The sequence below is a fragment of the Salmo salar genome, chromosome ssa11 (genome assembly GCF_905237065.1).
Source record: "Salmo salar chromosome ssa11, Ssal_v3.1, whole genome shotgun sequence".
NCBI lineage: Eukaryota > Metazoa > Chordata > Actinopteri > Salmoniformes > Salmonidae > Salmo > Salmo salar.
Window position 1 is genome coordinate 102255478 of NC_059452.1, and position 27885 is coordinate 102283362.

Genomic DNA, 27885 nt, shown 5'->3' on the forward strand with positions numbered 1-27885 from the left:
AACACACAGTCAGCACTATCCTGCTGCCTCACACACACAGTTAATAAATCACCAGCATTCATCCCTGAAACACACAGTCAGCACTATCCTGCTGCCTCACACACAGTTAATAAATCACCAGCATTCATCCCTGAAACACACAGTCAGCACTATCTGCTGCCTCACACACAAAGTTAATAAATCACCAGCATTCATCCCTGAAACACACAGTCAGCACTATCCTGCTGCCTCACACACAGTTAATAAATCACCAGCATTCATCCCTGAAACACACAGACAGCACTATCCTGCTGCCTCACACACAGTTAATATATCACCAGCATTCATCCCTGAAACACACAGTCAGCACTATCCTGCTGCCTCACACACAGTTAATAAATCACCAGCATTCATCCCTGAAACACAGAGTCAGCACTATCCTGCTGCCTCACACACACAGTTAATAAATCACCAGCATTCATCCCTGAAACACACAGTCAGCACTATCCTGCTGCCTCACACACAGTTAATAAATCACCAGCATTCATCCCTGAAACACACAGTCAGCACTATCCTGCTGCCTCACACACAAAGTTAATAAATCACCAGCATTCATCCCTGAAACACACAGTCAGCACTATCCTGCTGCCTCACACACAGTTAATAAATCACCAGCATTCATCCCTGAAACACACAGTCAGCACTATCCTGCTGCCTCACACACAGTTAATATATCACCAGCATTCATCCCTGAAACACACAGTCAGCACTATCCTGCTGCCTCACACACACAGTTAATAAATCACCAGCATTCATCCCTGAAACACACAGTCAGCACTATCCTGCTGCCTCACACACAGTTAATAAATCACCAGCATTCATCCCTGAAACACAGAGTCAGCACTATCCTGCTGCCTCACACACACAGTTAATAAATCACCAGCATTCATCCCTGAAACACACAGTCAGCACTATCCTGCTGCCTCACACACAGTTAATAAATCACCAGCATTCATCCCTGAAACACACAGTCAGCACTATCTGCTGCCTCACACACAAAGTTAATAAATCACCAGCATTCATCCCTGAAACACACAGTCAGCACTATCCTGCTGCCTCACACACAGTTAATAAATCACCAGCATTCATCCCTGAAACACACAGTCAGCACTATCCTGCTGCCTCACACACAGTTAATATATCACCAGCATTCATCCCTGAAACACACAGTCAGCACTATCCTGCTGCCTCACACACACAGTTAATAAATCACCAGCATTCATCCCTGAAACACACAGTCAGCACTATCCTGCTGCCTCACACACAGTTAATAAATCACCAGCATTCATCCCTGAAACACAGAGTCAGCACTATCCTGCTGCCTCACACACACAGTTAATAAATCACCAGCATTCATCCCTGAAACACACAGTCAGCACTATCCTGCTGCCTCACACACAGTTAATAAATCACCAGCATTCATCCCTGAAACACACAGTCAGCACTATCTGCTGCCTCACACACAAAGTTAATAAATCACCAGCATTCATCCCTGAAACACACAGTCAGCACTATCCTGCTGCCTCACACACAGTTAATAAATCACCAGCATTCATCCCTGAAACACACAGTCAGCACTATCCTGCTGCCTCACACACAGTTAATATATCACCAGCATTCATCCCTGAAACACACAGTCAGCACTATCCTGCTGCCTCACACACACAGTTAATAAATCACCAGCATTCATCCCTGAAACCACAGTCAGCACTATCCTGCTGCCTCACACACAGTTAATAAATCACCAGCATTCATCCCTGAAACACAGAGTCAGCACTATCCTGCTGCCTCACACACACAGTTAATAAATCACCAGCATTCATCCCTGAAACACACAGTCAGCACTATCCTGCTGCCTCACACACAGTTAATAAATCACCAGCATTCATCCCTGAAACACAGAGTCAGCACTATCCTGCTGCCTCACACACACAGTTAATAAATCACCAGCATTCATCCCTGAAACACACAGTCAGCACTATCCTGCTGCCTCACACACACAGTTAATAAATCACCAGCATTCATCCCTGAAACACACAGTCAGCACTATCCTGCTGCCTCACACACAGTTAATAAATCACCAGCAATCATCCCTGAAACACAGAGTCAGCACTATCCTGCTGCCTCACACACACAGTTAATAAATCACCAGCATTCATCCCTGAAACACACAGTCAGCACTATCCTGCTGCCTAACACACACAGTTAATAAATCACCAGCATTCATCCCTGAAACACACAGTCAGCACTATCCTGCTGCCTCACACACACAGTTAATAAATCACCAGCATTCATCCCTGAAACACACAATCAGCACTATCCTGCTGCCTCACACACAGTTAATAAATCACCAGCATTCATCCCTGAAACACACAGTCAGCACTATCCTGCTGCCTCACGCACAGTTATTAAATCACCAGCATTCATCCCTGAAACACAGAGTCAGCACTATCCTGCTGCCTCACACACACAGTTAATAAATCACCAGCATTCATCCCTGAAACACAGTCAGCAATATCCTGCTGCCCCACACACAGTTAATAAATCACCAGCATTCATTCCTGAAACACACAATCAGCACTATCCTGCTGCCTCACACACAGTTAATAAATCACCAGCATTCATCCCTGAAACACACAGTCAGCACTATCCTGCTGCCTCAAACACGGTTAATAAATCACCAGCATTCATTCCTAAAACACACAGTCAGCACTATCCTGCTGCCTCACACAGTTAATAAATCACCAGCATTCATCCCTGAAACACAGAGTCAGCACTATCCTGCTGCCTAACACACACAGTTAATAAATCACCAGCATTCATCCCTGAAACACACAGTCAGCACTATCCTGCTGCCTCACACACACAGTTAATAAATCACCAGCATTCATCCCTGAAACACACAATCAGCACTATCCTGCTGCCTCACACACAGTTAATAAATCACCAGCATTCATCCCTGAAACACACAGTCAGCACTATGCTGCTGCCTCACGCACAGTTAGTAAATCACCAGCATTCATCCCTGAAACACAGAGTCAGCACTATCCTGCTGCCTCACACACACAGTTAATAAATCACCAGCATTCATCCCTGAAACACAGTCAGCAATATCCTGCTGCCTCACACACAGTTAATAAATCACCAGCATTCATCCCTGAAACAGAGTCAGCACTATCCCTCTGCCTCACACACAATTAATAAATCACCAGCATTCATCCCTGAAACAGAGAGTCAGCACTATCCTGCTGCCTCACACACAGTTAATAAATCACCAGCATTTATCCCTTAAACACACAGTCAGCACTATCCTGCTGCCTCACACACACAGTTAATAAATCACCAGCATTCATCCCTGAAACACACAGTCACCACTATCCTGCTGCCTCACACACACAGTTAATAAATCACCAGCATTCATCCCTGAAACACAGAGTCAGCACTATCCTGCTGCCTCACACACACAGTTAATAAATCACCAGCATTCATCCCTGAAACACACAGTCAGCACTATCCTGCTGCCACACACACAGTTAATAAATCACCAGCATTCATCCCTGAAACACACAGTCAGCACTATCCTGCTGCCTCACACACAGTTAATAAATCACCAGCATTCATCCCTGAAACACACAGTCAGCACTATCCTGCTGCCTCACACACACAGTTAATAAATCACCAGCATTCATCCCTGAAACACACAGTCAGCACTATCCTGCTGCCTCACACACAGTAAATAAATCACCAGCATTCATCCCTGAAACACACAGTCAGCACTATCCTGCTGCCTCACACACACAGTTAATAAATCACCAGAATTCATCCCTGAAACACACAGTCAGCACGATCCTGCTGCCTCACACACAGTTAATAAATCACCAGCATTCATTCCTGAAACACACAGTCAGCACTATCCTGCTGCCTCACACACAGTTAATATATCACCAGCATTCATCCCTGAAACACACAGTCAGCACTATCCTGCTGCCTCACACCCACAGTTAATAAATCACCAGCATTCATCCCTGAAACACACAGTCAGCACTATCCTGCTGCCTCACACACAGTTAATAAATCACCAGCATTCATCCCTGAAACACACAGTCAGCACTATCCTGCTGCCTCACACACAGTTAATATATCACCAGCATTCATCCCTGAAACACACAGTCAGCACTATCCTGCTGCCTCACACATACAGTTAATAAATCACCAGCATTCATCCCTGAAACACACAATCAGCACTATCCTGCTGCCTCACACACAGTTAATAAATCACCAGCATTCATCCCTGAAACACACAGTCAGCACTATCCTGCTGCCTCACGCACAGTTATTAAATCACCTGCATTCATCCCTGAAACACAGAGTCAGCACTATCCTGCTGCCTCACACACACAGTTAATAAATCACCAGCATTCATCCCTGAAACACAGTCAGCAATATCCTGCTGCCCCACACACAGTTAATAAATCACCAGCATTCATCCCTGAAACAGAGTCAGCACTATCCCTCTGCCTCACAAACAGTTAATAAATCACCAGCATTCATCCCTGAAACAGAGAGTCAGCACTATCCTGCTGCCTCACACAGTAAATAAATCACCAGCATTTATCCCTGAAACACACAGTCAGCACTATCCTGCTGCCTCACACACACAGTTAATAAATCACCAGCATTCATCCCTGAAACACACAGTCAGCACTATCCTGCTGCCTCACACACACAGTTAATAAATCACCAGCATTCATCCCTGAAACACACAGTCAGCACTATCCTGCTGCCACACACACACAGTTAATAAATCACCAGCATTCATCCCCGAAACACAGTCAGCGCTATCCTGCTGCCTCACACACAGTTAATAAATCACCAGCATTCATCCCTGAAACACACAGTCAGCACTATCCTGCTGCCTCACACACACAGTTAATAAATCACCAGCATTCATCCCTGAAACACACAGTCAGCACTATCCTGCTGCCTCACACACAGTTAATAAATCACCAGCATTCATCCCTGAAACACACAGTCAGCACTATCCTGCTGCCTCACACACAGTTAATATATCACCAGCATTCATCCCTGAAACACACAGTCAGCACTATCCTGCTGCCTCACACACACAGTTAATAAATCACCAGCATTCATCCCTGAAACACACAGTCAGCACTATCCTGCTGCCTCACACACAGTTAATAAATCACCAGCATTCATCCCTGAAACACACAGTCAGCACTATCCTGCTGCCTCACACACACAGTTAATAAATCACCAGCATTCATCCCTGAAACACACAGTCAGCACTATCCTGCTGCCTCACACACAGTTAATAAATCACCAGCATTCATCCCTGAAACACACAGTCAGCACTATCTGCTGCCTCACACACAAAGTTAATAAATCACCAGCATTCATCCCTGAAACACACAGTCAGCACTATCCTGCTGCCTCACACACAGTTAATAAATCACCAGCATTCATCCCTGAAACACACAGTCAGCACTATCCTGCTGCCTCACACACAGTTAATATATCACCAGCATTCATCCCTGAAACACACAGTCAGCACTATCCTGCTGCCTCACACACAGTTAATAAATCACCAGCATTCATCCCTGAAACACAGAGTCAGCACTATCCTGCTGCCTCACACACACAGTTAATAAATCACCAGCATTCATCCCTGAAACACAGAGTCAGCACTATCCTGCTGCCTCACACACAGTTAATAAATCACCAGCATTCATCCCTGAAACACACAGTCAGCACTATCCTGCTGCCTCACACACAAAGTTAATAAATCACCAGCATTCATCCCTGAAACACACAGTCAGCACTATCCTGCTGCCTCACACACGGTTAATAAATCACCAGCATTCATCCCTGAAACACACAGTCAGCACTATCCTGCTGCCTCACACACAGTTAATATATCACCAGCATTCATCCTTGAAACACACAGTCAGCACTATCCTGCTGCCTCACACACACAGTTAATAAATCACCAGCATTCATCCCTGAAACCACAGTCAGCACTATCCTGCTGCCTCACACACAGTTAATAAATCACCAGCATTCATCCCTGAAACACAGAGTCAGCACTATCCTGCTGCCTCACACACAAAGTTAATACATCACCAGCATTCATCCCTGAAACACACAGTCAGCACTATCCTGCTGCCTCACACAGTTAATAAATCACCAGCATTCATCCCTGAAACACAGTCAGCACTATCCTGCTGCCTCACACACAGTTAATAAATCACCAGCATTCATCACTGAAACACAGAGTCAGCACTATCCTGCTGCCTCACACACAGTTAATAAATCACCAGCATTCATCCCTGAAACACACAGTCAGCACTATCCTGCTGCCTCACACACAGTTAATAAATCACCAGCATTCATCCCTGAAACACAGAGTCAGCACTATCCTGCTGCCTCACACACACAGTTAATAAATCACCAGCATTCATCCCTGAAACACAGTCAGCACTATCCTGCTGCCTCACACACACAGTTAATAAATCACCAGCATTCATCCCTGAAACACACAGTCAGCACTATCCTGCTGCCTCACACACACAGTTAATAAATCACCAGCATTCATCCCTGAAACACAGTCAGCACTATCCTGCTGCCTCACACACAGTTAATAAATCACCAGCATTCATCCCTGAAACACACAGTCAGCACTATCCTGCTGCCTCACACACACAGTTAATAAATCACCAGCATTCATCCCTGAAACACACAGTCAGCACTATCCTGCTGCCTCACACACACAGTTAATAAATCACCAGCATTCATCCCTGAAACACACAGTCAGCACTATCCTGCTGCCACACACACACAGTTAATAAATCACCAGCATTCATCCCTGAAACACAGTCAGCACTATCCTGCTGCCTCACACACAGTTAATAAATCACCAGCATTCATCCCTGAAACACAGAGTCAGCACTATCCTGCTGCCTCACACACAGTTAATACATCACCAGCATTCATCCCTGAAACACACAGTCAGCACTATCCTGCTGCCTCACACACAGTTAATAAATCACCAGCATTCATCCCTGAAACACAGATCAGCACTATCCTGCTGCCTCACACACGAGTTAATAAATCACCAGCATTCATCACTGAAACACAGAGTCAGCACTATCCTGCTGCCTCACACACAGTTAATAAATCACCAGCATTCATCCCTGAAACACACAGTCAGCACTATCCTGCTGCCTCACACACAGTTAATAAATCACCAGCATTCATCCCTGAAACACACAGTCAGCACTATCCTTCTGCCTCACACACGGTTAATAAATCACCAGCATTCATCCCTGAAACACAGAGTCAGCACTATCCTGCTGCCTCACACACAGTTAATAAATCACCAGCATTCATCCCTGAAACACAGTCAGCACTATCCTGCTGCCTCACACACAGTTAAGAAATCACCAGCATTCATCCCTGAAACACACAGTCAGCACTATCCTGCTGCCTCACACACACAGTTAATAAATCACCAGCATTCATCCCTGAAACACAGTCAGCACTATCCTGCTGCCTCACACACAGTTAATAAATCACCAGCATTCATCCCTGAAACACAGAGTCAGCACTATCCTGCTGCCTAACACACACAGTTAATAAATCACCAGCATTCATCCCTGAAACACACAGTCAGCACTATCCTGCTGCCTCACACACACAGTTAATAAATCACCAGCATTCATCCCTGAAACACAGAGTCAGCACTATCCTGCTGCCTCACACACACAGTTAATAAATCACCAGCATTCATCCCTGAAACACAGTAGGCAATATCCTGCTGCCTCACACACAGTTAATAAATCACCAGCATTCATCCCTGAAACAGAGTCAGCACTATCCCTCTGCCTCACACACAGTTAATAAATCACCAGCATTCATCCCTGAAACACACAGTCAGCACTATCCTGCTGCCTCACACACAGTTAATAAATCACCAGCATTCATCCCTGAAACACAGAGTCACCACTATCCTGCTGCCTCACACACAGTTAATAAATCACCAGCATTCATCCCTGAAACACAGAGTCACCACTATCCTGCTGCCTCACACACAGTTAATAAATCACCAGCATTCATCCCTGAAACACACAGTCAGCACTATTCTGCTGCCTCACACACAGTTAATAAATCACCAGCATTCATCCCTGAAACACAGAGTCAGCACTATCCTGCTGCCTCACACACACAGTTAATAAATCACCAGCATTCATCCCTGAAACACAGAGTCAGCACTATCCTGCTGCCTCACACACACAGTTAATAAATCACCAGCATTCATCCCTGAAACACACAGTCAGCACTATCTTGCTGCCTCACACACAGTTAATAAATCACCAGCATTCATCCCTGAAACACACAGTCAGCACTATCCTGCTGCCTCACACACAGTTAATAAATCACCAGCATTCATCCCTGAAACACACAGTCAGCACTATCCTGCTGCCTCACACACGGTTAATAAATCACCAGCATTCATTCCTGAAACACACAGTCAGCACTATCCTGCAGCCTCACACACAGTTAATAAATTACCAGCATTCATCCCTGAAACACAGAGTCAGCACTATTCTGCTGCCTCACACACACAGTTAATAAATCACCAGCATTCATCCCTGAAACACAGTCAGCACTATCCTGCTGCCTCACACACAGTTAATAAATCACCAGCATTTATCCCTGAAACACACAGTCAGCACTATCCTGCTGCCTCACACACACAGTTAATAAATCACCAGCATTCATCCCTGAAACACACAGTCAGCACTATCCTGCTGCCTCACACACAGTTAATAAATCACCAGCATTCATCCCTGAAACACAGAGTCAGCACTATCCTGCTGCCTCACACACAGTTAATAAATCACCAGCATTCATCCCTGAAACACAGTCAGCACTATCATGCTGCCTCACACACAGTTAATAAATCACCAGCATTCATCCCTGAAACACAGTCAGCACTATCCTGCTGCCTCACACACGGTTAATAAATCACCAGCATTCATCACTGAAACACAGAGTCAGCACTATCCTGCTGCCTCACACACAGTTAATAAATCACCAGCATTCATCCATGAAACACACAGTCAGCACTATTCTGCTGCCTCACACACAGTTAATAAATCACCAGCATTCATCCCTGAAACACAGAGTCAGCACTATCCTGCTGCCTCACACACACAGTTAATAAATCACCAGCATTCATCCCTGAAACACAGAGTCAGCACTATCCTGCTGCCTCACACACACAGTTAATAAATCACCAGCATTCATCCCTGAAACACACAGTCAGCACTATCCTGCTGCCTCACACACAGTTAATAAATCACCAGCATTCATCCCTGAAACACACAGTCAGCACTATCCTGCTGCCTCACACACATTTAATAAATCACCAGCATTCATCCCTGAAACACACAGTCAGCACTATCCTGCTGCCTCACACACGGTTAATAAATCACCAGCATTCATTCCTGAAACACACAGTCAGCACTATCCTGCTGCCTCACACACAGTTAATAAATCACCAGCATTCATCCCTGAAACACAGAGTCAGCACTATCCTGCTGCCTCACACACACAGTTAATAAATCACCAGCATTCATCCCTGAAACACAGTCAGCACTATCCTGCTGCCTCACACACAGTTAATAAATCACCAGCATTCATCCCTGAAACACAGAGTCAGCACTATCCTGCTGCCTCACACACAGTTAATAAATCACCAGCATTCATCCCTGAAACACAGAGTCAGCACTATCCTGCTGCCTCACACACAGTTAATAAATCACCAGCATTCATCCCTGAAACACAGTCAGCACTATCCTGCTGCCTCACACACAGTTCATAAATCACCAGCATTCATCCCTGAAACACAGTCAGCACTATCCTGCTGCCTCACACACGGTTAATAAATCACCAGCATTCATCACTGAAACACAGAGTCAGCACTATCCTGCTGCCTCACACACAGTTAATAAATCACCAGCATTCATCCATGAAACACACAGTCAGCACTATCCTGCTGCCTCACACACAGTTAATAAATCACCAGCATTCATCCCTGAAACACAGAGTCAGCACTATCCTGCTGCCTCACACACACAGTTAATAAATCACCAGCATTCATCCCTGAAACACAGAGTCAGCACTATCCTGCTGCCTCACACACACAGTTAATAAATCACCAGCATTCATCCCTGAAACACAGTCAGCACTATCCTGCTGCCTCACACACAGTTAATAAATCACCAGCATTCATCCCTGAAACACAGAGTCAGCACTATCCTGCTGCCTCACACACGCAGTTAATAAATCACCAGCATTCATCCCTGAAACACAGTCCGCACTATCCTGCTGCCTCACACACAGTTAATAAATCACCAGCATTCATCCCTGAAACACAGAGTCAGCCCTATCCTGCTGCCTCACACACACAGTTAATAAATCACCAGCATTCATCCCTGAAACACAGTCAGCACTATCCTGCTGCCTCACACACAGTTAATAAATCACCAGCATTCATCCCTGAAACACAGTCAGCACTATCCTGCTGCCTAACACACACAGTTAATAAATCACCAGCATTCATCCCTGAAACACACAGTCAGCACTATCCTGCTGCCTCACACACACAGTTAATAAATCACCAGCATTCATCCCTGAAACACAGAGTCAGCACTATCCTGCTGCCTAACACACACAGTTAATAAATCACCAGCATTCATCCCTGAAACACACGTCAGCAATATCCTGCTGCCTCACACACAGTTAATAAATCACCAGCATTCATCCCTGAAACAGAGTCAGCACTATCCCTCTGCCTCACACACAGTTAATAAATCACCAGCATTCATCCCTTAAACACACAGTCAGCACTATCCTGCTGCCTCACACACAGTTAATAAATCACCAGCATTCATCCCTGAAACACAGAGTCACCACTATCCTGCTGCCTCACACACAGTTAATAAATCACCAGCATTCATCCCTGAAACACACAGTCAGCACTATCCTGCTGCCTCACACACACAGTTAATAAATCACCAGCATTCATCCCTGAAACACAGAGTCACCACTATCCTGCTGCCTCACACACAGTTAATAAATCACCAGCATTCATCCTCTGGTGTGAGGTGTTTTGTGTATATACCACAATCCTCACCCAGCAACAGCTTTTCAGCTTTTCAGACACCAGCAACCCCCCCCCCCCATCCCCCTCTCACTTTCCAAGAGAGAGACAGAGAGACATACAGAGAGAGAGACATACAGAGAGAGAGACATACAGAGTGAGAGACATACAGAGAGAGAGACATACAGAGAGAGAGACATACAGAGAGAGAGAGAGAGATACAGAGAGACATACAGAGAGAGAGAGAGACAGAGAGATATACAGAGAGAGAGAGAGAGACATACAGAGAGAGAGACATACAGAGAGACAGAGACACAGAGAGAGAGAGAGAGAGATACAGAGAGACATACAGAGAGAGAGAGCGAGAGACATACAGAGATAGAGACATACAGAGAGAGAGAGAGAGAGACATACAGAGGGACAGAGAGACACACAGAGACACACAGAGAGACATACAGAGAGACATACAGAGAGAGCGAGACATACAGAGAGACACAGAGAGAGAGAGAGACATGCAGAGAGAGAGACATACCGAGAGACAGAGAGACACACAGAGAGAGACATACAGAGAGACAGAGAGACACAGAGAGAGAGAGAGAGAGAGAGACATACAGAGAGACATACAGAGAGAGAGACATACAGAGAGACATACAGAGAGAGCGAGGCATACAGAGAGACAGAGAGACAGAGAGACATACAGAGAGAGAGAGACATACAGAGAGACAGAGAGACATACAGAGAGAGAGAGAGACATACAGAGAAAGAGAGACATACAGAGAGAGAGAGACATACAGAGAGACAGAGAGACATACAGAGAGAGAGAGAGACATACAGAGAGAGAGAGACATACAGAGAGAGAGAGAGAGACATACAGAGAGAGTGAGAGACATACAGAGAGAGAGAGACATACCGAGAGACAGAGGCATACATAGCCTTGCTATTAAGAGAGACCAGGCTCTCAAGAGAAGACAGGCTATGTGCACACTGCCCACAAAATGAGGTGGAAACAGCTGCACTTCCTAACCTCCTGCCCAATGTATGACCATATTAGAGACACATAATTCCCTCAGATTACACAGAACCACCAAGAATTTTAAAACAAATCAAATTCTAATAAACTGAATATCTAGTGGGTGAAATACCACAGTGTGCCATCACAGCAGCAATATTTATGACAAGTGAAGAACAAACACAATTGTAAATACAACACATTTTAATGTTTATTTATTTTCCCTTTTGTACTTTAACCATTTACACATGGTTACAACACTGTAGATAGACATAATATGACATTTCACATTTCTTTATTCTTTTGGAACTTCATTGAGTGTAATGTTTACTGTTCATTTTTATTGTTTATTTCACTTTTGTATATTGTCTATTTCACTTGCTTTGGCAATCTTAACATTATGTTTCCCATGCCAATAAAGTCCCTTGAATTGAAACTGAATTGAGAGAGAGACAGAGAGAGACAGAGAGTGAGACAGAGAGAGAGACAGAGAGAGAGACAGAGAGAGAGACAGAGAGAGAGACAGAGAGAGGGGCAGACAGAGAGAGAGAGACAGAGAGACAGAGAGAGAGACAGAGAGAGGGGCAGACAGAGAGAGAGAGTGACAGAGAGAGAGACAGAGAGAGACAGAGAGAGAGACAGAGAGAGAGACAGATAGAGAGACAGAGAGAGAGAGTTAACTCCCTGGTATACCCTCCGTTACCTTGTTATTTTAAAGGAACAGGTAATCCCAGGTACAGTAGCCTCTAAATCTCAGCCCTGCCACCCTCAGCTTTAGTTACAGTGCAGATGAAGACTTTGTTACATTTTGCAGTCATGCAGGTTAACTCTCACTCTCTCTCTCACACACACACACACACACACACACACACACACACACACACACACACACACACACACACACACACACACACACACACACACTCTCTCTCGTGTCACTATTTCTATTTTTTATTTTATTCTCTCTCCTCTCTCTCCTCTCTCTCTCCTCTCTCTCTCCTCTCTCTCCTCTCTCCCCTCTCTCTCTCCTCTCTCTCTCCTCTCTCCCCTCTCTCTTTCCTCTCTCTCTCCTCTCTCCTCTCTCTCTCTCCTCTCTCTCTTCTCTCTGTGTTGCAGTGGTACATGATCAGCATCGTCCACATCTATAATCGCTGGAGGAACAGTGAGATCCGTTGCTATGTCAACGGTCAGCTGGTCTCCTATGGCGACATGGCCTGGCACGTCAACACCAATGACGTAAGTGATGACTCTGTGTAATGTGACTATAACCAGGTGTCTCTGTGTAATGTGACTATAACCAGGTGTCTGTATAATGTGACTATAACCAGGTGTCTGTATAATGTGACTATAACCAGGTGTCTGTATAATGTGACTATAACCAGGTGTCTGTATAATGTGACTATAACCAGGTGTCTGTATAATGTGACTATAACCAGGTGTCTGTATAATGTGACTATAACCAGGTGTCTGTATAATGTGACTATAACCAGGTGTCTCTGTATAATGTGACTATAACCAGGTGTCTGTATAATGTGACTATAACCAGGTGTCTGTATAATGTGACTATAACCAGGTGTCTGTATAATGTGACTATAACCAGGTGTCTGTGTATAATGTGACTATAACCAGGTGACTGTATAATGTGACTATAACCAGGTGTCTCTGTGTAATGTGACTATAACCAGGTGTCTGTATAATGTGACTATAACCAGGTGTCTCTGTGTAATGTGACTATAACCAGGTGTCTGTATAATGTGACTATAACCAGGTGACTGTATAATGTGACTATAACCAGGTGTCTGTGTAATGTGACTATAACCAGGTGTCTGTTTAATGTGACTATAACCAGGTATCTCTGTGTAGCTCTCCATTAACCAGGTGACTGTGTATAACGCTACATTAACCAGGTGACTGTGTATAACGCTACATTAACCAGCTGACTGTGTATAACGCTACATTAACGAGGTGACTGTGTATAACGCTACATTAACCAGGTGACTGTGTATAACTCTACATTAACCAGGTGACTGTGTATAATGCTACATTAACCAGGTGATTGTGTATAACGCTACATTAACCAGCTGACTGTGTATAACTCTACATTAACCAGGTATCTGTGTAGCTCTCCATTAACCAGGTGACTGTGTATAACGCTACATTAACCAGGTGACTGTGTATAACGCTACATTAACCAGGTGACTGTGTATAACGCTACATTAACCAGGTGACTGTGTATAACGCTACATTAACCAGGTGACTGTGTATAACTCTATATTAACCAGGTGACTGTGTATAACTCTACATTAACCAGGTGACTGTGTAATGCTACATTAACCAGGTGACTGTGTATAACTCTACATTAACCAGGTGACTGTGTAACGCTACATTAACCAGGTGACTGTGTATAACGCTACATTAACCAGGTGACTGTGTATAACGCTACATTAACCAGGTGACTGTGTATAACGCTACATTAACCAGGTGACTGTGTATAACGCTACATTAACCAGGTGACTGTATGTAACGCTACATTAACCAGGTGACTGTGTATAACGCTACATTAACCAGGTGACTGTGTATAACGCTACATTAACCAGGTGACTGTGTATAACGCTACATTAACCAGGTGACTGTATGTAACGCTACATTAACCAGGTGACTGTGTATAACGCTACATTAACCAGGTGACTGTGTATAACGCTACATTAACCAGGTGACTGTATGTAACGCTACATTAACCATCTTTGTCGCCACATTAACCAGGTGACTGTGTATAACGCTACATTAACCAGGTGACTGTGTATAACGCTACATTAACCAGGTGACTGTATGTAACGCTACATTAACCAGGTGACTGTGTATAACGCTACATTAACCAGGTGACTGTGTATAACGCTACATTAACCAGGTGACTGTATGTAACGCTACATTAACCAGGTGACTGTGTATAACGCTACATTAACCAGGTGACTGTGTATAACGCTACATTAACCAGGTGACTGTGTATAACGCTACATTAACCAGGTGACTGTGTATAACTCTACATTAACCAGGTGACTGTGTATAACGCTACATTAACCAGGTGACTGTGTATAACGCTACATTAACCAGGTGACTGTATGTAACGCTACATTAACCAGGTGACTGTGTATAACGCTACATTAACCAGGTGACTGTATGTAACGCTACATTAACCAGGTGACTGTGTATAACGCTACATTAACCAGGTGACTGTGTATAACGCTACATTAACCAGGTGACTGTGTATAACGCTACATTAACCAGGTGACTGTATGTAACGCTACATTAACCAGGTGACTGTGTATAACGCTACATTAACCAGGTGACTGTGTATAACGCTACATTAACCAGGTGACAGTGTATAACGCTACATTAACCAGGTGACTGTGTATAACGCTACATTAACCAGGTGACTGTATGTAACGCTACATTAACCAGGTGACTGTGTATAACGCTACATTAACCAGGTGACTGTGTATAACGCTACATTAACCAGGTGACTGTATGTAACGCTACATTAACCAGGTGACTGTGTATAACGCTACATTAACCAGGTGACTGTGTATAACGCTACATTAACCAGGTGACTGTGTATAACGCTACATTAACCAGGTGACTGTATGTAACGCTACATTAACCAGGTGACTGTGTATAACGCTACATTAACCAGGTGACTGTGTATAACGCTACATTAACCAGGTGACTGTATGTAACGCTACATTAACCAGGTGACTGTGTATAACGCTACATTAACCAGGTGACTGTGTATAACGCTACATTAACCAGGTGACTGTGTATAACGCTACATTAACCAGGTGACTGTGTATAACTCTACATTAACCAGGTGACTGTGTATAACGCTACATTAACCAGGTGACTGTGTATAACGCTACATTAACCAGGTGACTGTATGTAACGCTACATTAACCAGGTGACTGTGTATAACGCTACATTAACCAGGTGACTGTATGTAACGCTACATTAACCAGGTGACTGTGTATAACGCTACATTAACCAGGTGACTGTGTATAACGCTACATTAACCAGGTGACTGTGTATAACGCTACATTAACCAGGTGACTGTATGTAACGCTACATTAACCAGGTGACTGTGTATAACGCTACATTAACCAGGTATCTGTATATGCTCTTAGCTAGCAGGGTAGCGTGATCAGGGATTTCTATTGGAACAGCAGCTCCTTCCTTTGGTTGTAGTGACTCAGTTTGATCTTCCTCAGTCGGGAGATTAGTGATGCCTGGGAGAATTATCATACACCTGTCTGTGTGTACGTGCGTGCATGCCTTCGTCCTGCGTGTGTGTGTGTGTGTGTGTACCTGTGTCAGCACTAACAACAGAAAGAAACACAAGTGTTTTTGATCATAATCTGAAACTGCCTTCCCCCTCAGGCTATGAGATCCAGTTTAGAGAACAGATTTGTCACAGCGATGAAGGAGAGAGGGAGAGAGAGAGGGGGACAGAGAGAGAGGGGGACAGAGAGAGAGAGAGAGAGAGAGAGAGAGAGAGAGAGAGAGAGAGAGAGAGGAGACAAATGGGATGGAGAGAAAGACCAAAATAAGATCAACTAAAATAGAAAAACCAGAGAAGGAGAGAGAGAGAGAGAAGGCAAGAGAGAAGGAGAGAGAGAGAAGGAGAGAGGGAAGGAGAGAGAAGGAGAGAGAGAGAAGGAGAGAGAGAGAAGGAGAGAGAGAAGGAGAGAGAGAGGAGAGAGAGAATGAGAGAGAGGAGAGAGAGAGGAGAGAGAGAGGAGAGAGAGAAGGAGAGAGAGAAGGAGAGAGAGAGAAGGAGGGAGAGAGAGAGAGAGGAGACAGAGAAGGCAAGATAGAAGGAGAGAGAGAGCGAGAGAGAGAAGGAGAGAGAGAAGGACAGAGAGAGAAGGAGAGAGAGAGAAGGAGAGAGAGAAGGAGACAGTTAAGGACCATCTCAATATAACCAACTCTCCCTACAGTTGAATGAATAGATGGACACTGTGAGATCTGTTGATGCTGCATATAAACTGATACTGTCTTCACACCTGTGTTTATCCATGTTCCCTCCCTCCCCCCCCTCTCTCTCTCCTTCTCCCTCTACAGAGTTATGATAAGTGTTTTCTGGGTTCGTCAGAGACGGCGGATGCTAACAGGGTGTTCTGTGGTCAGCTGGGGGCCATCTACGTGTTCAGTGAGGCTCTCAACCCCGCTCAGATCTTCGCCATACATCAACTGGGTCCGGGCTACAAGGTAAAACGCGCTACACACACACACACACACACACACACACACACACACACACACACACACACACACACACACACACCTTTGTGTTGTTTCAGAAACACCAATTTCCTTTTCCCTGGCAGTTTGGCACCTGCCTAGACCAAGAATCTGGAATTATAGAATTGTTCAGTGATGGTATAGAATCTCGCGCACAAATTGCAGGAGTCTTTCTGACATTCCAGAATGTTCCGCAGCTTGATCAGAATCGTTCCAGAGCCAGCATTCCACCTCTCTACTGGTTGTTTATCAAATCTGATTGCTCAATGTGTCTTTTCACTGGAGAGGGAGGTGTGTTTGGTTTGTCTGTGAATCTGTGTGTGTGTATATGTGTGTAATTGCACACAGAGAGAGAGAGAGAGAGAGAGAGAGAGAGAGAGACAGAGAGAGACAGACAGAGAGCGAGAGAGAGAGAGAGACAGAGAGAGAGAGAGAGAGACAGAGAAGAGAGACAGAGAAGAGAGACAGAGAAGAGAGAGAGAGAAGAGAGACAGAGAAGAGAGACAGAGAAGAGAGAGAGAGAAGAGAGACAGAGAAGAGAGACAGAGAAGAGAGAGAGAGAAGAGAGACAGAGACAGAGAGAGAGAGACAGAGACAGAGAGAGAGAGAGAGACAGAGACAGAGAGAGAAGGAGAGACAGAGAGAGAGAGAGAGAGGGAGAGAGACAGAGCGAGAGAGACAGAGTGAGAGGGAGAGAGACAGAGTGAGAGGGAGAGAGACAGAGCGAGAGGGAGAGAGACAGAGCGAGAGAGAGAGACAGAGCGAGAGAGAGAGACAGAGCGAGAGAGACGGAGAGGGAGAGAGAGAGAGAGCTCATGGGCTCATGAGTTCTTCTACAAACAAAAGTAGAATTAGAGGTGGATAAATGTAGATCAACTTAGATATTTCCACAAGGACTTATACAGAATACTAACCTCTACATCAAAACCTTCAATCCAAATTCCCAAAATAAAACCATGATTTTGGACAAAATGACGTGAATGGATTCTTACTATCAAGAAAAAACTTGTAACAAACCAAAAGCTGCTGGTGAAACACAGGAAGCTGGAAATACCATCCAACACAACACTGACTGAGTAATATTCAGTGTGAACATACTTCTGAAGACAAAAAGTAAAAGACAATCATCTCTAGGTAATTGTGTTATATACAGCTAAGTAAATAAGGCTGCTAAGCTACCAAGCTGCTAAGCTACCAAGCTGCTAGGACAGAACAGACCTGGTGGCACCTTCAATTAGTACTGAAGTGTGAAGTCAGATGTGTGGAAACTCTGGAGCCCAGCAGGAGAGTTTCACAGCCCCTCCCACATCAAATGCAGAGGCCTTTGAATCCCCCCATGTCTTATCCCTGTTCAGAGGTCATAACAATACAGTTCCCCTTGGATATTAAAAATAACACTGCAAGGAATAAGTACAAAAAAAACTCCTCAAGGACAATCCAGAGACACTGTTTGCTGACTGCTACGAAGAGGGGAACGTAAAGCAATTTCACTTTCCACACAGACCATCCGCTGGAATGGTATAGTGCTATATTAACCAGACCATCCCCTGGAATGGTATAGTGCTATATTAACCAGACCATCCCCTGGAATGGTATAGTGCTATATTAACCAGACCATCCCCTGGAATGGTATAGTGCTATATTAACCAGACCATCCCCTGGAATGGTATAGTGCTATATTAACCAGACCATCCCCTGGCACAGTGCTATATTAACCAGACCATCCCCTGGAATGGTATAGTGCTATATTAACCAGACCATCCCCTGGAATGGTATAGTGCTATATTAACCAGACCATCCCCTGGAATGGTATAGTGCTATATTAACCAGACCATCCCCTGGTACAGTGCTATATTAACCAGACCATCCCCTGGAATGGTATAGTGCTATATTAACCAGACCATCCCCTGGAATGGTATAGTGCTATATTAACCAGACCATCCCCTGGAATGGTATAGTGCTATATTAACCAGACCATCCCCTGGCACAGTGCTATATTAACCAGACCATCCGCTGGAATGGTATAGTGCTATATTAACCAGACCATCCCCTGGAATGGTATAGTGCTATATTAACCAGACCATCCGCTGGAATGGTATAGTGCTATATTAACCAGACCATCCCCTGGAATGGTATAGTGCTATATTAACCAGACCATCCCCTGGAATGGTACAGTGCTATATTAACCAGACCATCCCCTGGAATGGTATAGTGCTATATTAACCAGACCATCCCCTGGAATGGTATAGTGCTATATTAACCAGACCATCCCCTGGAATGGTATAGTGCTATATTAACCAGACCATCCCCTGGAATGGTACAGTGCTATATTAACCAGACCATCCCCTGGAATGGTATAGTGCTATATTAACCAGACCATCCCCTGGCACAGTGCTATATTAACCAGACCATCCCCTGGAATGGTATAGTGCTATATTAACCAGACCATCCCCTGGAATGGTATAGTGCTATATTAACCAGACCATCCCCTGGAATGGTATAGTGCTATATTAACCAGACCATCCCCTGGTACAGTGCTATATTAACCAGACCATCCCCTGGAATGGTATAGTGCTATATTAACCAGACCATCCCCTGGAATGGTATAGTGCTATATTAACCAGACCATCCCCTGGAATGGTATAGTGCTATATTAACCAGACCATCCCCTGGCATGGCACAGTGCTATATTAACCAGACCATCCCCTGGCACAGTGCTATATTAACCAGACCATCCCCTGGCACAGTGCTATATTAACCAGACCATCCCCTGGTATAGTGCTATATTAACCAGACCATCCCCTGGTATAGTGCTATATTAACCAGACCATCCCCTGGCATGGCACAGTGCTATATTAACCAGACCATCCCCTGGAATGGTATAGTGCTATATTAACCAGACCATCCCCTGGAATGGTATAGTGCTATATTAACCAGACCATCCCCTGGAATGGTACAGTGCTATATTAACCAGACCATCCCCTGGAATGGTATAGTGCTATATTAACCAGACCATCCCCTGGAATGGTATAGTGCTATATTAACCAGACCATCCCCTGGAATGGTATAGTGCTATATTAACCAGACCATCCCCTGGAATGGTATAGTGCTATATTAACCAGACCATCCCCTGGAATGGTATAGTGCTATATTAACCAGACCATCCCCTGGCATGGTATAGTGCTATATTAACCAGACCATCCCCTGGCATGGCACAGTGCTATATTAACCAGACCATCCCCTGGCACAGTGCTATATTAACCAGACCATCCCCTGGCACAGTGCTATATTAACCAGACCATCCCCTGGAATGGTATAGTGCTATATTAACCAGACCATCCCCATGACACAGTGCTATATTAACCAGACCATCCCCTGGTACAGTGCTATATTAACCAGACCATCCCCTGGAATGGTATAGTGCTATATTAACCAGACCATCCCCTGGAATGGTATAGTGCTATATTAACCAGACCATCCCCTGGCATGGCACAGTGCTATATTAACCAGACCATCCCCTGGAATGGTATAGTGCTATATTAACCAGACCATCCCCTGGTACAGTGCTATATTAACCAGACCATCCCCTGGCACAGTGCTATATTAACCAGACCATCCCCTGGAATGGTATAGTGCTATATTAACCAGACCATCCCCTGGAATGGTATAGTGCTATATTAACCAGACCATCCCCTGGCACAGTGCTATATTAACCAGACCATCCCCTGGCATGGCACAGTGCTATATTAACCAGACCATCCCCTGGCATGACACAGTGCTATATTAACCAGACCATCCCCTGGCATGGCACAGTGCTATATTAACCAGACCATCCCCTGACACAGTGCTATATTAACCAGACCATCCCCTGGCATGGCACAGTGCTATAAGAGCACACTACCTCTATGTCATTAGAGAGGGTATTGGCCCAGGGTGGAAACTCAGAATACTAGACATTGAGGAAATTGAAACAACCTCCGTCAATGTGTACAAGTCTGGGACAGTAATGGTGCAGGGCATCCTCAGTCTGGGACAGTAATGGTGCAGGGCATCCTCAGTCTGGGACAGTAATGGTACAGGGCGTCCTCAGTCTGGTACAGTAATGGTGCAGGGCGTCCTCAGTCTGGGACAGTAATGGTGCAGGGCTGCCTCAGTCTGGGACAGTAATGGTGCAGGGCATCCTCAGTCTGGGACAGTAATGGTGCAGGGCTTCCTCAGTCTGGGACAGTAATGGTGCAGAGCATCCTCAGTCTGGGACAGTAATGGTGCAGGGCATCCTCAGTCTGGGACAGTAATGGTACAGGGCGTCCTCAGTCTGGGACAGTAATGGTGCAGGGCATCCTCAGTCTGGGACAGTAATGGTGCAGGGCATCCTCAGTCTGGGACAGTAATGGTACAGGGCATCCTCAGTCTGGGACAGTAATGGTGCAGGGCTGCCTCAGTCTGGGACAGTAATGGTACAGGGCGTCCTCAGTCTGGGACAGTAATGGTACAGGGCGTCCTCAGTCTGGGACAGTAATGGTACAGGGCGTCCTCAGTCTGGGACAGTAATGGTGCAGGGCGTCCTCAGTCTGGGACAGTAATGGTGCAGGGCATCCTCAGTCTGGGACAGTAATGGTACAGGGCATCCTCAGTCTGGGACAGTAATGGTGCAGGGCTGCCTCAGTCTGGGACAGTAATGGTACAGGGCGTCCTCAGTCTGGGACAGTAATGGTACAGGGCGTCCTCAGTCTGGGACAGTAATGGTACAGGGCATCCTCAGTCTGGGACAGTAATGGTACAGGGCGTCCTCAGTCTGGGACAGTAATGGTACAGGGCGTCCTCAGTCTGGGACAGTAATGGTGCAGGGCTGCCTCAGTCTGGGACAGTAATGGTACAGGGCATCCTCAGTCTGGGACAGTAATGGTACAGGGCATCCTCAGTCTGGGACAGTAATGGTGCAGGGCTGCCTCAGTCTGGGACAGTAATGGTACAGGGCGTCCTCAGTCTGGGACAGTAATGGTACAGGGCGTCCTCAGTCTGGGACAGTAATGGTACAGGGCGTCCTCAGTCTGGGACAGTAATGGTGCAGGGCCTCCTCAGTCTGGGACAGTAATGGTGCAGGGCATCCTCAGTCTGGGACAGTAATGGTACAGGGCGTCCTCAGTCTGGGACAGTAATGGTGCAGGGCGTCCTCAGTCTGGGACAGTAATGGTGCAGGGCATCCTCAGTCTGGGACAGTAATGGTGCAGGGCATCCTCAGTCTGGGACAGTAATGGTGCAGGGCGTCCTCAGTCTGGGACTGTAATGGTGCAGGGCTGCCTCAGTCTGGGACAGTAATGGTACAGGGCATCCTCAGTCTGGGACAGTAATGGTGCAGGGCATCCTCAGTCTGGGACAGTAATGGTACAGGGCGTCCTCAGTCTGGGACAGTAATGGTGCAGGGCGTCCTCAGTCTGGGACAGTAATGGTGCAGGGCTGCCTCAGTCTGGGACAGTAATGGTGCAGGGCATCCTCAGTCTGGGACAGTAATGGTGCAGGGCATCCTCATGCAGTTCCAGCAGAACTTTTACATGATCAAAGAGAGAGCACAGCAGGAAAAGCTCTCTCTCTGTGACGACTCCAGCATCCTGAGTCAGTTTGATCACACCTCTTCAAACTGTCCTGGAGATGAGGATAGACACCCCCCCCCCCCAGCACTGAACACACCCTGGTCCCACAACTGCACTGCTCCTCCATCATTGAGATGGATACATTCACAGAGCTGGAGAGAGACATGGTGGAGCTCAGAGAGCTGGTCCAAACAGAACAAACCCACAAAACAACACCCCCCCTGAACAAGATCCACAGGGCAGAAGGTGGAGATGGACGGCTGTCTGAGTGAGCAGGCTGCTCTACGGACTGAGCTGAGAGAACTTAAACAGGCACTGACGGACGAGGTCAGAAAGCTGAGGTGTGACAGAGAGCAGGACACTCCCCAAGAGAAGCCAGCAGAACAGAACACCTCAGACCCAGACCACAACCTCAACACCACAATGGGACAGACAGAACTGGACAAGAACCTGACACCCTCAGCACACATGGGGACAAACACCTGCCTGGAGGTGACAGCATTCCCTCCCCCATATGCCCCCCTAGACACAACTACAACACCATAACTAACAAAAACAGGTCACAACTCCTGCAGCTCTGTTACACGCTGGGTATGTACATAGTTAATGGTAGGCTTCGAGGGAACTCCTATGGTAAGTACACCTATAGCTCATCTCTTGGCAGTAGTACTGTAGACTACTTTATCACTGACCTCAACCCAGAGTATCTCAGAGCGTTCACAGTCAGCCCACTGACACCCCTATCTATCAAGGCACAAGGCGAGACCCAAATGCAGACACAGGAGGCAGATGGTTACAATGTTTATTAATCCAAAGGGGTAGGCAAGAGAATGGTCGTGGAGAGGCAAAAAGGTCAAAACCAGATCAGAGTCCAGGAGGTACAGAGTGGCAGACAGGCTCGTGGTCAAGGCAGGCAGAATGGTCAGGCAGGTGGGTACAGAGTCCAGAAACAGGCAAGGGTCAAAACCAGGAGGACTAGAAAAAGGAGAATGCAAAAAGCAGGAGAACGGTAATAACGCTGGTTGACTTGGAAACATACAGGACAAACTGGCTCAGAGAGACAGGAAACACAGGGATAAATACACTGGGGAAAATAAGCGACGCCTAGAAGGGGTGGAGACAATGACAGGAACAGGTGAAACAGATCAGGGCATGACACTCTCAGATCACAGCAAAATCACAGTCTACTTCAACAGAGCGATACTCAATTATGAGGCATCAACGCCAAAGGAACTGAATAATATTAAGAATTGCTATAGATGGAAGGAAAGTAGTGTGGAAATCTACCAAAAAACTGTTAGGCAACAATAAATTAAACCCTTTCTAGACAATGTCCTGGACAAAATGTTTCCCTGTAATAGTGAAGCTTTAAACTTGGCAGTAGAAAACCTAAACAGGATATTTGACATCTCAGCTTCACTATCAAATAAAAAAAATTCAAGCAGACAACCTAAGAAAATTAACAACAATGACAAATGGTTTGATGAAGAATGCAAAATCCTAAGAAAGAAATTGAGAAACCTATCCAACCAAAAACATAGAGACCCAGAAAACCTGAGCCTACTCCTTCACTATGGTGAATCACTAAAACAATACAGAAATACACTACGGAAAAAGAAGGAACAGCACGTCAGAAATCAGCTCAAGAATACATAGAGTCTAACCACTTCTGGGAAAATTGAAAAACTCTATAAACAAACACCAACACAAAGTTATCTATCCAAAATGGAGATGTGTGGATAAACCACTTCTCCAATCTTTTTGGCTCTATAACAAAGAACAAACAGCTAAAACATATACATGATCAAATACAAATCTTAGAATCAACTATTAAAGACTACCAGATCCCACTGGATTCTCCAATTACACTGAATGAACTACAGGACAAAATACAAACCCTGCAACCCAAAAGCCCTGTGGGGTTGATGGTATCCTAAAGTGAAATGACAAAATATACAGACCACATATTCCAATTGTCTATACAAAAAAAATCCTCAGCTCTGGCATGTTCCCCAATATTTGTAACCAAGGACTGATGACACCAATCCACAAAAGTGGAGACAAGAAGGGCCTTCTATACCATCAAAAGGAACATAAAATTTGACATACCAGTTGGGATCTGGCAAAAAAGACTTTAATCAGTTATAGAACCCATTGCCCTTCATAGTTGTGAGGTCTGGGGTCCGCTCACCAACCAAGAATTTACAAAATGGTACAAACACCAAATTGAGACTCTGCATGCAGAATTCTGCAAAAATATCCTGTGTATTTCGTAAAAAACACCAAATAATGCATGCAGAGCAGAGCAGAATCAGGCCGATACCCGCTAATTATCAAAATCCAGAAAAGAGATGTTAAATTCTACAACCACCTAAAAGGAAGTGATTCCCAAACCTTCCATAACAAAGCCATCACCTACAGAGAGATGAACTTGGAGAAGAGTCCCCTAAGCAAGCTGGTCCTGGGTCTCTGTTCACAAACACAAACAGACCCCACAGAGCCCCAGGACAGCAACACAATTAGACCCAACCAAGTCATGAGAAAACAAAAAGATAATTACTTGACACATTGGAAAGAATTAACAAAAAAACAGAGCCAACTAGAATGCTATTTGGCCCTGAACAGAGAGTACACAGTGGCAGAATACCTGACCCTGTGACTGACCCAAACTTAAGGAAATATTTGACTATGTACAGACTCAGCGAGCATGGCCTTGCTATTGAGAATGTTTTCCGAAGGCATATATGACCATATTAGAGACACAAATTTCCCTCAGATGACACAGAACTACAAATAATTGGAAAACAAATCCCATATCTGTTGGGTGAAATTCCACAGTGTGCCATCACAGCAGCAACATTTGTGACCTCTTGCCACAAGAAAAGGGGCAACCAGTGAAGAACAAACACCATTGTAAATACAACCTATATTTATGTTTATTTATTTTCCCTTTTTGTACTTTAACTATTTGTACATCGTTACAACACTGTAGATAGACAGAATATCAAATCTCTTTATTCTTTTGGAACTTCTGTGAGTGTAATGTTTACTGTACATTTTTTATAGTTTATTTAACTTTTATTTATTATCTATTACACTTGCTTTGTCAATGTGAACATATGTTTCCCATGCCAATAAAATCCCTTAAATTGAAATTGAAATTGAATTGAGAGACAGAGAGATCTGTGAGAAGTCAGTCAGAACACAATCTACTGTCCCTATACTGCCTGTTCACTGACACAAGATGACTACACACACACACACACACACACACACACACACACACACACACACACACACACACACACACACACACTGATACACACACACCAACAAGCTCTCACAATCTCACTGTAGCTCTCACAATCTCGCTGTAGCTCTCACAATCTCACTGTAGCTCTCACAATCTCACTGTAGCTCTCACAATCTCACTGTAGCTCGCACAATCTCACTGTAGCTCTCACTATTTCTCTGTAGCTCTCACTATCTCACTATAGCTCTCACAATCTCACTGTAGCTCTCACAATCTCACTGTACCTCTCACAATCTCACTGTAGCTCTCACAATCTCACTGTAGCTCTCACTATCTCACTGTAGCTCTCAGAATCTCACTGTAGCTCTCACTATCTCACTGTAGCTCTCACAATCTCACTGTAGCTCTCACTATCTCACTGTAGCTCTCACTATCTCTCTATAGCTCTCACTATCTCACTGTAGCTCTCACTATCTCACTGTAGCTCTCACTATCTCACTGTAGCTCTCAGAATCTCACTGTAGCTCTCACTATCTCACTGTAGCTCTCACAATCTCACTGTAGCTCTCACTATCTCACTGTAGCTCTCACTATCTCACTGTAGCTCTCATAATCTCCAAATGTAAAATTTCAAAGTTGCTCCAAGCTGCAAATTTGGAAGATAAGGGTTAAGTTTAGGCACGCATTTTGACTGGTTAAGGTACGTTTTAGTTTTATTTAACTAGTCAAGTCAGTTAAGAACAAATTCTTATTTACAATAACGGCCTACACTGGCCAAATCCTAACCCGAATGACACTGGGCCAATTGTCCATCGCCCTATGGTACTCCCAATCACGGCTGGTTGTGATACAGCCTGGAATCGAACCAGGGTCTGTAGTGTTGACTCTAGCACTGAGATGCCTTAGACCGCTGCGCCACTCAGGAGGCCAAAGGTTTGGGATAGGGTTAAAAAAATTACATTTAGTCACTCATTATGAAAGGTTAAGGTAAGGGTTAAGATTAGAAATTCATTCTGACTGGTTAAGGTAAGGGTTAAGGTTAGATATTAATTCAGACTGGTTAAGGTTAGATATTAATTCAGACTGGTTAAGTTAGGGGTTAAGATTAGATATTCATTCTGATTGGTTAAGTTAGGGGTTAAGATTAGATATTCATTCTGACTGGTTAAGGTTAGATATTAATTCTGACTGGTTAAGTTAGAGGTTAAGGTTAGATATTCATTCTGATTGGTTAAGTTAGGGGTTAAGATTAGATATTAATTCTGACTGGTTAAGGTTAGATATTAATTCTGATTGGTTAAGTTAGGGGTTCAGGTTAGATATTCATTCTGATTGGTTAAGTTAGGGGTTAAGGTTAGATATTCATTCTGATTGGTTAAGTTAGGGGTTAAGGTTTGGGATAGGGTTAAAACAAAAATTTTAAACCACTGTTCACCATTGGGATCAAACACACATCCGTCTGACACAGAGTCATGGGACTACACCCATCCAACACCCCTAGCACCACCCAACCACC

The 27885-nt window shown here is 44.8% G+C and overlaps 1 protein-coding gene across 1 annotated transcript in view; it reads left to right on the forward strand.

Moving 5' to 3' along the window:
* Window positions 1-27885, forward strand: part of nbeaa (neurobeachin a) — a 337495-nt gene that overhangs the window by 152336 nt on the left and 157274 nt on the right. Inside the window, 2 exon segments of the mRNA XM_045690201.1 lie at window positions 13350-13469; window positions 17346-17492. Of these exon segments, the coding sequence (XP_045546157.1) occupies window positions 13350-13469; window positions 17346-17492 (267 nt within the window).